The sequence below is a fragment of the Paroedura picta genome, chromosome 1 (assembly GCF_049243985.1).
Source record: "Paroedura picta isolate Pp20150507F chromosome 1, Ppicta_v3.0, whole genome shotgun sequence".
NCBI classification, from domain to species: Eukaryota; Metazoa; Chordata; class Lepidosauria; order Squamata; family Gekkonidae; genus Paroedura; species Paroedura picta.
Window position 1 is genome coordinate 135,459,669 of NC_135369.1, and position 15,012 is coordinate 135,474,680.

A 15,012-nucleotide genomic window follows, 5' to 3' on the forward strand; every position below is an offset into this window, starting at 1 on the left:
GCACAGGAAAGCAGAGTGTCATCCACATATTCAGCCCAAGTCTCTAGAATGCCTCACTCAGCAGCTTCATAAAGTATAGACGTTAATAAAACAATCGGGACAATGTGGAACCTTATGGCATCCTGTCAGCCAGAGGCTAAGCGCAAATTAGCAGGTGCTCTGGCACTACAGGTGCTCTGGCACTTTGAAGCCAACCTTCAAGGTAAAACTTAAACTATCTCAAAGTGGGGCCTCCCAGTGCCAGCTCCAAAAGGCAGTCCAGAAGGATACCATGACTGATGCGCTCTAAAGACCAAAGCCTCTTCAGTCCCATAGCTAGATTGCCATGGAGCCAGGTAAATCATTCAGGAAGTTGTCTGGCCACCATGCTTTGAATCATTTCTTCAATCAATCCATCCAGGTAGGTAGTTAAGGAATGTATTAGAACAGGGGTAGTCAAACTGTGACCCTCCAGATGTCCATGGACTGCAATTCCTATGAGCCCCTGCCAGCATTTGCTGTATTAGAAGATGGGTAATACCCTTGTATTAGAGGATGGCAAGGCATTAATGGATTATATTCTATGTATTATGTATTTTTTCTTATTTTCTCTTCTCTCTGTTCTATTGTAAACTTCAATAAAAGCTGGTTTTACCAGCACCTTATAAAAACATCCATGCCAGTCTATTAGAATAATTGGTTAGATTGAAAGATAGATAATTCTCTGGCTAATAGGAAGGTGGTATTCTGAGGGGCTGAATATTTTATGTTGTCTGAGGATTCCTTTATTAATCATTTAATATTATTAGTTTTCCCAGCATCCTTATTGTCACCAAGTTTAACAGTGTTTGGGCTTTATGGCTTTTTCTGCCCCTCGTAGTTTTGTCATTTTCTTTAGTGGGGCATATTCTTTGGAATAGGGTGAAACCAACAATCTTCCAAGGGGCCTACTGCCAATTTAAGTGATTGTTCCTCCAACAGAAGAGGGCTTCTGAGGCTGGAGGAAGGTTTTGGCTCAGTAGAGTTCAGAGGACGGGGTAGGATGACAATAAATATTGTGCCTTTCACAATTAATAATTGGAATCTTGAGAAATAGTTAACATTAGCCCCTAAATAAGGGGTCCCCAACATTTTTTAGGTTATGGGCACCTTTTGAATGGCTCTACTCAATTTCTAAAAAAACCTTTGCAAGCATCAGGAAAAACCATAGGCACCATATTAGGGGACCCCTGTTCCAGTGCATATGTTGACTCAATTCTGTAATGTCATTCATTATTCCTGTACTTAGATTGAAAGCCTACAAAGGCCTTTCAGTTGCACATAGCCTTGTGTTGGGAAAACTGGTTTTCAGGTGCCACAGAGAGTTTCTTGGAAAGTTCTCAGTTAGTGTTACCAAAAATTGTAGTCTCAGCACAACAGTGTGACTGAAACTCTGGATACCTTTTGGCCTATTCAAAAAAATGAGATGAGAGTATTTCCTTGAATCTTAGAGAAAAAGTATAGGCTCATTAAGACAACGGTCAGTGAATGCCTCCATTGGGGTTCTAAACAAACAGTGGTCTCAGAATTATCATTAGAATTAATGTTTTGAATTGTTCCTGCTGTAAAGTACAGTATTTGCTGGCATATAAGACTACTTTTCCCCCCTGAAAAACATGCCTCCAAGTGGGGGGGGGGGGGGGTCGTCCTATACGCTGGGTGCACTTCAGTTGGGATAGACATAGCTGCCCATAGTGGCCCATAGTACTGTAATGTAATGTAACAAACTCTATATTTTGAGTGGAAATGTTGGGGGGGTTGTCTTATACACCCAGTTGTCTTATACGCCGGCAAATACGGTAATTGTAAACAAACACATTGCTAGCAAGTTTACAGTGTACCAATTTTCATTTTTCGTTTACAAGAGAAGCCATTAGGAATATTAAAAAAAACCCAAACTGCATATAATTTGGGGATAAATTAGATACATTAACAGGGTTATAAAAAATTCATTTGGTAAAAAAATCTGTGTCCCTTTTTTTGGAAAATTCCCACTTTGCGTAGAAGAATGAGGTCAAAGAAGGTCAATCTGAGTTAACTGGGACCCAGAAGTGAATAAAGACTTCCCCCCATTTCCCTTTTAGAACTGGATTTCCTGGAGCTCAACCTGTTTCTATGGATGAGCAGAATATCAAACTTTTAGAACAGAAGCCATACAAAGTAAGCTGGAAAGCAGATGGAACACGGTAAGTTGAAGCTCTCCGTATGCCTTTCCCCAAGCATCAGTTGCTCTGTTGTAGCATCAGCTTTTCAATATTCATCATGTAAGGCTTTATTATTGTGCCTTTTTTGTTGCTGCTGTTCAGATTTTGCTGTGAAGGTTTCAGCTTGATCATTGTAAAGTACCTGAATATGCCTTTTCATAACTTTTCATACAATTTGTTCTTGTATTGTGAGAAAGGGAGAAATGTACTTTCCTGGTTAGTTGCCACCAGTTTGGACCCTATCAACATATGGTTACAATTTTGGGTCCAATTTGGGTCCACAATCAGCTCCTGGTCTTGTTTTTACTGACTGTATAGAACTTCTCCATCTTTGGCTGCAGAGCACATAGTCAATCTGATTTCTATGTTGACCGTCTGGTGATGTCCATGTGTAGAGTTGTCTCTTGGGTTGTTGGAAAAGAGTGTTTGTTATGACCATTGTATTCTCTTGACAAAATTCTACCAGCCTGTGCCCTGCTTCATTTTGTACTCCAAGGCCAAACTTGCCTGTTATCCCGGTTATCTTTTGGCTTCCTACTTTAGCATTCCAATCCCCCATGATGATAAGCACATCATTTTTTTGGTGTTGCTTCCAGAAGGTGTTGTAGGGCTTCATAGTACTGGTCAACTTCATCCTCTTCAGCAGCAGTGGCTGGGGCATAGACCTGGATTACTGTGATGTTGAATGGTTTACCTTGGATTCGAACTGAGATCATTCTGTCATTTTGGGGATTGTATCTTTTCCTACTCTCTTATTGATTATGAAGGCTACTCCATTTCTTCTGTGAGTTTCTTGTCCACAGTAGTATACCTGAGTTTCTTGTCCACAGCAGTATACCTGATGGTCATCTGAATTAAATTCACCCATTCCTGTCCATTTGAGTTCACTGATTCCTAAAATGTCGATGTTCAGTCTTGTCATCTCTTGGTTAACCATGTCCAGCTTGCCTTGATTCATGAATCTGATGTTCCAGGTTCCTATGGAATAAAAATCTTTACAGGATCAGACTGTCTTTTCGCCACCAGTTACTTCCACAACTGAGCATCCTTTCGGCTTTGGCCCAGTCGCTTCATTCATTCTGGCGCTACTCGTACTAGCCGTCTGCTCATCCCCAGTAGCATATTGGACACCTTCCGACCTGAGGGGCTCATCTTCCGGCGTCATATCGTTTTGCTTTTTGAACTAGTCCATTGGGTTTTCATGGCAAAGATACTGGAGTGGTTTGCCATTTCCTTTTCCAGTGGATCACCTTTTGTCAGTGCTCTCTGCTATGATCTGTCCATCTTGGGTAACGCTACACGGCATAGCTCATAGCTTCACTGAGCTACGCAAGCCCCCTTGCTACAGCAAGACAGCGATCCTTGAAGGGGGTTGGCCTACATATTTTTTTTTCATGTATGTATTTCTTCTTGTGTTGTCTAGCCCATGTTAGTTTCTGCATTTGTCCTGTATGCACTTCTCTTTTTCTAGCTGTGTATATTATATGCTGAGGAAAAAGCGGTTTTCTTGTTTTCACAGCACATTTCTGTATCTTTGTTACATTAAATCTGTGTAACCTAAGCTTGCAGTTGTATTCAGTGAGAATTGCCTTCTAGAATGTGCTCTGTAGGCACTTTCACATTAATCATGCGGTTATTATTTATTTATTTAATTAATTATATTTATATACTGCCCTCCCTGGAGGCTCAGGGCGGTTATTAGAAAGGTTTAAAGATATGTAGGCTTGTGCTGGCATCTAGAAACGTGGCATTTCAGTATAATCAACTAACTCTATTACCGGATAAATTTACTTGTACTAGATCTTTTTTTGAGCATGCATAAACCTCAGGAAGGAATAGACATGCTGGTTCTCACAATATGATTTTATGACCATTCAGTGATTTGTATCACACAGTATTCATTAACAGTTGTTTCTCAGATATCTTGGAAACAAATTATTTGTTTCCCACTATCCCCATACATGTGTTTTTTTAATTATAGATCTTTTCAGGCTGGATATTAGTGATTCAGATAGCAGTGGCTTGCGAAGTAAGATACTAGTTCCATTTATATCTGTAAAACCAGGATACACCATGATGTGAAATGGTGAAAGAATGCTTGCCATACAGCCATGTAAGAGATACTCAGGAATCACACTAGCATGTAGTGAAAGGCAGCTGTGTCTTTCTGCTTCCATCTAACCCAGGGGTAGTCAAACTGTGGCCCTCCAGATGTCCATGGACTACAATTCCCAGAAGCCCCTGCCAGCGAATGCTGGCAGGGGCTTCTGGGAATTGTAGTTCATGGAATTGTAGTTCATGGAATTGTAGTTCATGGCTTCTGGGAATTGTAGTTCATGGAGGGCCGCAGTTTGACTACCCCTGATCTAACCCCAAAGCTTGTGGCTGAACTTGTATTGGGTTTCAGAGGCACTTTGTAGCAGCAAGAAGCCTTGTTCCTCCTGCTGAAACTAGATGTGGTGGTGTCCCCAGGTTGAACTTAGGGATGCTGCTGGCACAATCCTGATTCGGTCTTTAGTACAGCAGGACCAGGCGCTCTTATTCCTCCTCCCTACGCCTTTTCAGCTGCCACGCCTCCATCTCCACTGTATTATTTATTTTTATTTATTTATTTAGATTTATATACCGCCCTCCCCGAAGGCTCAGGGGAGCTGTAGCTGCTTCGGCACTTGGAAGATGGAAGGAGGGGGAGGAAGAGTGCCTGGTTCTGCTGCACTGTGGGCTAGATCAGAATTGGGTCCTTGCAGCTTTTTAAAATCTCTCAGGCGCTAAAATTGTAGTGACACCCCCAGGTTCCACCTTATGTGTAGTTGCACCCGAAGTATGACATCAGTTATCCGCTGCAGGTTAATGCAGTTGCAAAAATGGCTTTCTGCCAACTCTAAGGGAGAAAAAAACATCACAGTAATTAAGTATGCTGGCACTCAAAACTTCAAAGTATATACCTTCACAACTGCATTATAAACAAGTGGATATCCTGCCTTCATTCCTGTGTAATTTGGGTCACTGTAAAGTACAGCTCTATAGAATGCAGTGGCATATCATTGAAATGTGCACCAAGAGAATTAAGTATCTACTTTTTATATCTACTTGTAAGCTGCCTTTTATAACTCTGGCTTCCAGAGTTATTTCTTTATTTGAAATGGATACAAACATGCTTTCTGTGTATGATTAGCAATCTGTTTCCCTCCATTCACCCCAAAACAGTACATATGAAATCCTGTCTAAGCTTTTGATGGCTGTCTTCTGAGACTCAAGATCTGATTCTGGAGGTGGTTCATTGGTGTGCTTTGCTATAGAGAGCCCTTTCCCAAATTAGACATTCAGTCACTCATGATTAGTTGTGTGCCTCTTTCATATACATCCTATTTTAATTTTGGGGGCTGAAATGGTTTTTTGTTGCAATTCAAACAGGAAGTGATTTTGCTACTGTGACTTTGTTTTGTTGGTTTCTGCAGGCTGAATGAGGAACAGGTGTGTAAGGACCTCTCCACAGAGCCTCTGACACTTTGTTTCTCTTTCTGAAAGCCTCTGGAAGCTGCATGTGCCTGCTCCTCATTTAGTCTGCTGAAGGCAGAAAATGTGCACGCGGACTAAACATGGGCTGAAGGAGGTGCTTTGCAAGTGGATTCAATGTAGGCAAATGTGGAGAACAAGTGACTCTGATTTGAAGTGATTTTGAGAAGAAGCTAGATGAAGTAATGGGAAGAAGAGAGATTCCATTGTTAACAACGTGCTGCTTGAGATCATTCTGCCCCTGATAAAGGTAGCAGCTAAACAATGGCCAAAGAACTTCCAGAAGGCTTTAAAATGAGGAGCCTCCTGCACCTATCTTTGCCTCTGAGATGAGACGGAGACACATTTTGCTGATTGGCATCCTGCTTCTTGCAGTGGCTTGGCTTCCATCAATGAAAGATGGCATTGAGGTTCTCAGTGAGGCTTAGATGCTGAATGTACGAATAAGCATAATGAGAGAAATGAATCACCCTTGGTTTCCAGTTTGGTTTGGGGAAACTGTGGCCTAGTATGCTGGATGGAGCCAGCCATTATTCGTGGGGCACTCTGTAAATCTGGGAATAAGTTGCTGTGCCACCACTGAAGCTGTAAGTGCTGCCTGTTAGACGTGGCAGGAGTCATGCTGCATATAAAGCCATTTCCATCTATCCCTATTGTCGATTTCTTTAATTGTAAGCTGCCTTCAGGATCAGTTGTTTGATTTTTAAAAATGTGTATCCCACCTTTCAAACAGTCACTAAACTGGAATTTGTCAAGGGCCTGCACAATCTATACACTTCAGTTCTGTTGTGAACAAATTATGCAGTTTGGATCTCCCATACATTGAGCTCTGTAAGCATAGGGAGAGGACAAAAGAAGAGTTGGTTCTTATAAGCCAGGAGTCTCAAAGTGGCTTACAATCACCTTCCCTTTCCTCTCCCCACAACAGACACCCTGTGAGGTAGGTGAGGTTGAGAGAGCCCTGATACTACTGTTCTGTCAGATCAGCTCTATCAGTGTTGGGAGGAGCCCAAGGTCACCCAGCTGGCTGCATGTGGGGCAGCGGGGAATCAAACCCGGCTTGCCAAATAAGAAGCTGTTGGTTTTAACCACTACACTATGCCGTCCCCTAGGCAAACACGGCAGCCCAATCTAGATTTCCTTTACATTCACATTTGTTTCTTCTCCTAAAGCAAATAGCCAGTCTTGGCTTTCCTTCACCTTCTTGGAGCAGGAAGTGCTTTGGAAGAGCATCATATGCATCTCCATTGTGTCTGCAGGGAGCATCCATTTGGAAACAGCAGCCTCCATCCTGGGAGGATGCTTGACTTGCAGTCTCTTAAGATTTTATGGCTTGATCAAGCTCCCATTTAGCTGTGGCATTGAGGCCATGTTTTTAAAATTCCAGAAGGACCCTTGGTCTTAGGAAGACTGGGGTCCCTTTATGTAAACTGAGTAGCTAGGTGAAGTATGAGCAGGCCTGATCCCCTGCCATGCATTCATTTGAATAGCTGCATCTTTATGAGGGTAGTGTCTACTTACCTGGATTACAGAAGCATTCATAAACCCTTACTGAACTGGATTTCTGAAATATAAAATGCAGCTCAGATTTTTAAACAGACCTCTCAGAACTGAACAAAGAGAATATGAATTAGCTATGTACATACCTGCAATGATGTGTGTATTAGATTACTCATCTTATCTGATGGATATGGATATATCTTGAATCTTAATTCTTTTTTGTGACTGACTCTCCAGCTATTTCTAAGATTTAATTTAGAAGTGTCTAACAAATAAGATTACAGAAAGCTTAAGTATTTCAACCCTCTTGATTTTTTGTTTGCTTTCTGGAAAATCAAGTAGAAACAGTATGAAATTTCACGGCAGGAGGAATATACAGAAAAACTGGGTAATGAAGTGTCAGAGAGAGGATGGAAGAGGCACAGTGGAAAAAAGTTATGCTTTCCCCCTTCTCTCCAGAGTCTGTACTGCATTTGGACAGGGAGGAAGAGCTTTCCAGAATGCTCCTTTCTTCCCTGCTAGAATGTGTAGCAAGTCAGGAAAGAAAAATTCTGGAAGGACTTTCCTTCCAGTTGCAAGAAGTAGCAGTGATGAGATGGCCAAATTTGAGCTGCAGTAGGAATGTCATAGAGCCTCTTGTGGCGCAGAGTGGTAAGGCAGCAGGTATGCAGTCTGAAAGCTCTGCTCATGAGGCTGGGAGTTCGATCCCAGCAGCCGGCTCAAGGTTGACTCAGCCTTCCATCCTTCCGAGGTCGGTAAAATGAGTACCCAGCTTGCTTGCTGGGGGGTAAACGGTAATGACTGGGGAAGGCACTGGCAAACCACCCCGTATTGAGTCTGCCATGAAAACGCTGGAGGGCGTCACCCCAAGGGTCAGACATGACTCGGTGCTTGCACAGGGGATACCTTTACCTTTACCTTTAGGAATGTCATGCTCTCCATTAAGGTGCAGATGAGATTATGGGAACTTCAAGGGTGAGACCAAGTAGGAGTTCCACACTTAAATTTCAACTTAATGCAGGAAAAAAAACCTGTGTGTGCACTTATGTGATTGTGGGCAACATTGCATCACACCTGATTAGTCAACAAGGATCAGGTTAGGTGTTAGCACTCTGGCATAAAGAAAGATAATTCTGGCTAATACCTTTAAGCCATCCTTTATACTAGGTTGAACCTGGCATGGCTGGAATGCCTGTTTTTGGACTTTGAAACTCTTATTTGGTCTGTGTTTCAGACTGGTCAGTTAATACTGGGGTCAGGAGACCAAAAAGCCTATATAAGTTAAAGTTATTCTTATCTTCCTGCTTTTGTACTGCCTGTGTTTGTAAACTTTTGAACATTTCTTTTAATAAAGTTTATTATTAATTATACTTCTGTGATGTGATTTGGGTTTTGATCCTTCAGTCTAAATCCAATAACTTGGCCTGTTTTGGTTGCTGCTGCTAAAGTAATAGTTTTTGGAATGCAAAAGTGTTCTATTTTACAGGGCTGACCCCTTAATTAAAAACTGGTGTGACTAGAGATCTGGTCCCTGGGTTTTTCACCCAGAAGGGCTGGTGGTGACTTGTTACCCTAAGCAGTGAGGAGTCATTTTCCCGTCTTGTGTGCTTTATTTTGCCCTGACCCATCACTGCATCTTGAAGTTGTGAAGCAAGTATTTCCTTTGCCCCCATATGCACCCACACAGGGCCCTGTCCGAACTCCCAAAATTCCGCAGGGCCTGCAAAAGGGAGCTCCTCCACCGGGCATTTGCCTGAGATCGTCAACAGGTCCCCCCCTCAGACATCCCTCCATGGCCTGAACCAGTCTGTCCTCTCGGGGGCCTTGGCTGGATTCCGTTCCTGTTGTATTGTTTATGATCACTGAAATTGCGTTATTGGATTGTTGTTGTTGTTGTTGTATTTGTTTATGTTATGTACTAATTTGTTCCATGTATCCCCCATGTTGTATGTAAACCGCCCTGAGCCATATGGAAGGGCGGTATAGAAATCAAACAAACAAATAAATAATAAAGTTATTTAACATACAGTATATGTTTGATACATCTGTATGCATCTTCCTGTTTTCTGGCTTGGTGTTTTCAGGAAAGAAAATATAACTTAGCTTTTAAAACTTTGTCTCTAAAGGTTCCATGAAATGCATTCACTAATAATTTCCCCCAGAATCAGTGTTATTAACCCGCTGTCTTTGAAATATTTTCATACTAATATATTCATGAAAGAGAACTCTAGAAGGGAAACTGGTTTTTTCCTGTTACAAAAATTATTCTTGCAGCCTTAATGCTGGATATAATATTATATGTTAGGAATAGCCAAGGGAAGTATGGTTTTACAAATGTACCTAATTTGGAAGGCCTAGGTTATCGAAATTGAAATTGTATGAATAAGATAATTATCACAATATGGCTAGGCGGGTTCTATATTTGCTGCTGCTATTGGCTTTTGTAATGAAAAGTATAATTAGCCCAGGTGGTTAGTGGCTTGCTTCTCTCCCCAGATAACGTATCTCATTAATAATGTTTATAGCAGATGTTTGTTCTAATGAGTGGAGTTGAGTGTTCAGACTGGGATAGTGTAGTGAAGGTAATGAGACACCCCTATCTCGGAGAACAAAACCCAACCGAGAATATTAAAAAGGATTTCACTTGTCTGTGGAATAGATGGCAATAGGGAAATAGCAGCGCTTCGTTTGATGATTAGAGAATTTCAGGCTGACCAAAACCTGTTAAGTGTCTTGAATCTTTTAGGCCAATATGGATCATTTTGCTTTTGAGACACATTTGTAATTTCCCGAAATGACTGTAAGATAATTTTTCCATAGTTGTAGCAAATTGTTTTCAGAAAGGCACTGTGCATAAATAGGCAGTTCTGGGAAATTGCTGTTGCATTTTAATAACATGTGTCTGGTAGTTATCCTGTGAAAAGCAAGTTTAGTAACTAGGCTCTAAAAGCAAATGCAAGGCTAGCCTACTTCTTAGTGCCGCCACGTTTCATTTGACACTTGTATCTGGCTTGCGATCTGTGCGGATGAAATGTTGAAAACTTTGTGTTTTTAATTTATTGCATAGTTAAGTTTCCTGCATTGTTTTGTCAAACACATAGAGATTTTACAGACTATTAGACACAGTGAATGAGGCAGCGTTTGTCTCAAGCATAATGTTGGACTGCTATACTGTAAGCCATATTTGTTCAGCTCAGTTTAATACAGTTGATTTCTGTGGTTCTGCGTTGTTACCGCATCCCTTTGGGCCTGGCTCTTGTCTCTTTTTCCCCTAAAGTTAACAGGTTTTCTCTGTCAGCTATAATGTTTTCATGATGAGGTAGTATTCAGCATGTCAAGTGTAGCAGAGAGGGAGCAGGATGTGATAAATCACAATTGAACGGTGAGAATGTCAAGCAGTTTTCAACCTCTCTAAATTTATTAATATGAATGTTTGGTTTGTGTCTTGCTTCTATGTTTGGCTTACTTTATGGTGAAGTCGATCAGTGCATTTGGCTGAGAACTAAAAGAATGAAAACTCAAGCCCACCAATAGGGATGCAGCACCCATCCTCTGGGGAAGAGTCCCATTTCAGTGGTAGAACACACGCACTGTAAATGGAATGTCTGTCATGGTCAGTCCCTGGAATCTCCTGTTATAATTTAGAGTTTTGGCAAGAGTGGTCAACATCGATGGCAGCTGAGGATAGAAATAAATGATGATAAGGTGTCAGTTTCTGGATTTAACAAAATTATCTAAAAACAATATGGACATAATTTCTCCAAAATCTTAAACACTTGCTGAACACTCCTATTCAACTCAGCAGGGATTCCTAGTGCTTAATTTTAGTTGAACTATAGCTGTACTGTTTTACAGTATTAAAAGGCTAATTATATCTAGGTTTTTCAAGGAATTCTTATCTTAAAAGCTACTTGTGCTTTACATTAGCGATCCCCAACCTGTGGGCTGCGGATCACATGTGGTCCGTTGATTAATTGGAGGTGGGTCGTGAAGGATGCCTTCTCCCCCCCCCCCCCCGGCCCTTTACTTCACTCCCCCCAGCCCTTTACAACACACTTTGGGTGTCATTGTCTCCCGTCACTCCCAGATGGGACTATCTCGTTGCAGAGAAACAAGCTCAGGGTTCCCATTGATTTGTCATTGTCATGAGTTAAAATTTCCATGAAAATAAAATGTTCCTTATGTTCATTGTTGTGACGTGTCTGTATCTTATTTTGAAGGGATGTTTAAACATTACCATAGCGATCAGAGAGCGTTAGGGCTGTGGTTGAGGGTAGAGGAGTAAACTACACCCCCTCCCCCGGGCCTCAGTAAAATTGTCAAGCGTTGAGTGGTTCCAGGTGATAAAAAAGTTGGGGACCACTGCTTTACATGACTGTGGGAAGAAATCTGTTCTGTTCATTTTATAATAATCAAGTGGAGACCCACAAAAAACTTGTGACACGGCTGTCCCATTCTCCCCATCTTTGCTTCCTCCCCTTCACCTACCTCTTATACTCTTTCTCCCTTCTGACAAACCTTTTCTTATTCTCTCTCCTTCATGAATGTAACTTCCTCTTTCTTCCTCCTCATCACCCTGTTTTTTGGCCTCCCCACTTCTTGACTCTGCCCTCCCACCCCATTATTCTCCTAGCCTCCTGCCTGCTCCCCCCTCCCCCACCTGCAGCAGCAGTGACAGCTCTCCAGGAATCACAGTGGATTTTCCAGCTACAGAGATCAGTTTCCTTTAGAACTGCCAACTCCAAGTTGGGACATTCCTGGGGATTTGGAAGTGGGGAAGGAAGCAACCTCAGCAGATAGAATGCCATAGACTCCACCCTCCAAAGCAGCCATTTCATCCAGGGAAACTGAAATCTGTCACATGGAGAACAGTTGTAATTCTGAGTGATCTCCAACCCTCACCTGGAGGTTGACAATGCCACAGGCTCCACCCTTGTGGAAGAAATGGCTGCTTTGGAGGGTGGAGCCTGTGGCATTATGCTGGTCTGATGTCCCTCCCCTCCTTGTCACACCCTTCCTCAGCTTCATGCCTCCAATGTCCAGGAATTCTCATCCTTTATCTCCTTTCCACCCAACAGCCAACATACCTTTAGCTTTCAGCTCCAACCCCCTCCCCTGCCTCCCTATTGTGCATTTGCTTCATGAAGATAAGGGGGATATTAATGAGCAATACGTAATATGAATGAGTCTTTACCAGTGGTGGAAGATGTGATGATCTCCTGCCCCATGGAGGGCTGCAGTAAAAAGCCATTTCTATGAATAAAGAAGAATGGACAAAGACTTTTTAAAATATGCTAGCAAACTGAGCTAACTCTTTCTGCTATTTTGAAGTTTTCATTCCTTAAACAGTGGGTTTACTGGAAACCATACCTATGATAATTGTTGTAATAGACGTTACCTGCCCTGAGCATTTCGAAAGGTGGGATACAAATTAAAAAGTATTATTATTGGTTCACAGTTCATTTGCATATTCTATTGTTGTGGAGTAAGAGTTTATTTATTTAGTGACATAAAGTTATTTCTAAGTGTCCAGCTTGTTACTATAACGCAGTGGTTCTCAGCCTGGGGGTCAGGACCGCTTTGGGGGTCGAATGACCCTTTTACAGGGGTTGTGGCAGGGCAAGCACAGCTTGGCCGGGGGCGCTGCCTCTGTTGCCGCTCCTCTTGCAGACATCTGTCTGGAGCAGCGGAAAAGAGTGAAATTGGCATGGTGAGACAAGAGGCAGAACTGAACTGAGAAACCCCAGAAAAAAACCCAATTTATATACAATGAACAATGTATCTTGATGCCATTGGTCATTTTTGGTTTAATTTCTGTGAAAGAACACTTGCATAATTTTATGGTTGGGGGTCAACACAACATGAGGAACTGTATTAAAGGGTCACGGCATTAGGAAGGTTGAGAACCACTGCTATAAGGTTTCCTTGAAGCAGATCAGAAAGTCTGAAAATAGAATAACTGATATCATAATGTTCTATCTAAGCTCATTTGATTATTGTAATGATACAGTACATTGAAATGCTAATTGTCTTTTACATGTTATGAATAATAATATTGTCCTAGTACCTTCAAATACTATAATTAAATCAAGCTAAATGAGGTCCTGCATGTAAATAATATTCAGGTTTTACAAGTGTCAGTAGCTTTTGTATTGTACACCTAGCTTGATAGCCAAGAAATGTGTAGTATTGAAATGTGACTTGTTAAATATAAGAGTGGAAAAGAGGGCAAATGAAATCCCCGTCCTCTCAAATTATAAAAATGCATAAAACTAGCTTAATGTTTTTGTGATGTTTGAGAACTGGTTCAGTTTCTTGACTTGGGATCCTGATGCCATCAAATATATTACACTCTCTCATGCTCGTACTCTTGAGTCTCCTAGTCTTGCTTATGTGTTTACTGTATCATACCCATGTTCCTATGAACAACACATAATTTTTAAAAGGTCATTTCACATATCGTTTCATGTATCGTTTCAGTTATATGTAAACCGCTCTGAGCCTTCAGGGAGGGCGGTATAAAAATACGAATAAATAAATAAATAAGAAATGCAGCTTTGGTAATGCATTGGTATGCGTCGGTGAGGAGTAGGAGAACAATATGATTGATATAGCGCCCCCTGCTTTCTGTTAGGGATTTAAGACGATAGTTAAAAGACACAAAAGCCTGGACACCTTTACATCCTGTCTAGCCCTGATCTGGATGACCCAGAACTCAGAAGCTAAGTAGGCTTGATCTTGGTTAGTATCTGGATGGGAAACCACAAAGGAAGTCTAGTCTGCTATGCGGAAGCAGGCAATAGCAAATTACCTCTGAATGTCTGTTGCCTTGAAAAGTTGACTGTAACTTGACTGCACTTTCTGCCACAAGGAGGAAGTAAGCACAAGTAGGAGAAAGGAATATAAAGAAACATGTAGTCTTACCACAACCCACAGTCCCACAGTACGTACAAAGATAAATCAATAAGTATTCCATTTCATAAATGCATGGGTTTATGCCAGACAAAACACTGATCCCAACAAAGCATTTATTCGAAACAAAACAATTTTCTGGGAGGACACAGGGCAATCACAGGGCTTTATTATAAAGAAGTTTTAAGAAAGCTGAAAACTGCATTGGTGAGAAAAGTTGGAAGCCTATTTCAGCAGAGTGCAACAAAAAAGGATAACTTGTTTGAAATATAGAGATTTGCTAACAAAGACAGGAGAATTAAAATACCTGAAAATATTAAAGAAAGGGGGAATGGAACTACAATGGTTCGAATCCAGCCAGTTGTCCTCCAGGTTTAAGTCAGAATTCATTAAACATGTGGAGGTGAGATCTCCACTTTCAGAATTTGAGAACATTTTATTCCAAGGTAAACCGCACTTACAAGGTCAAATATATAATTTGTTGTTGAGATGAAACTAAAACGGAACAGGTTAAGACATGTATGATTAAATGGATGCAGAATATTGAGACCAATATTACAATGGAAGACTGGGACGTTTGCCTGGCCTCAACCAGGGCCTTTTTGGCTCTGGCCCCAACCTGGTGGAATGAACTCCCCGAATTCTTGGGGTCAGGCATATATGTGACTGATACATAAGGAGGATCTGTCCTTACCACAATCATATAGGCCAATTTCTCTTTAAAATGTGGATTATTTTTGCAACAATACTGGCAAATAGATTAAAAAGGTGCATACCAAATGTGATACATGAGGACCAAATGGGGTTTATTCCAAAGAGATACATGAAGGAGAATATAAGGTTGGTCCTGAATGTGATGGAT

The 15,012-nt window shown here is 41.4% G+C and overlaps 1 protein-coding gene across 3 annotated transcripts in view; it reads left to right on the forward strand.

The window, feature by feature from the left end:
- The window catches only part of RNGTT (RNA guanylyltransferase and 5'-phosphatase), a 210,564-nt gene that overhangs the window by 34,435 nt on the left and 161,117 nt on the right, over window positions 1–15,012 (forward strand). For all 3 annotated transcript variants that reach the window (XM_077304532.1, XM_077304539.1, XM_077304548.1), the window contains one exon: window positions 2,103–2,204. In XM_077304532.1, the coding sequence (XP_077160647.1) occupies window positions 2,103–2,204 (102 nt within the window). The remainder of the gene's footprint in view (window positions 1–2,102; window positions 2,205–15,012) is intronic.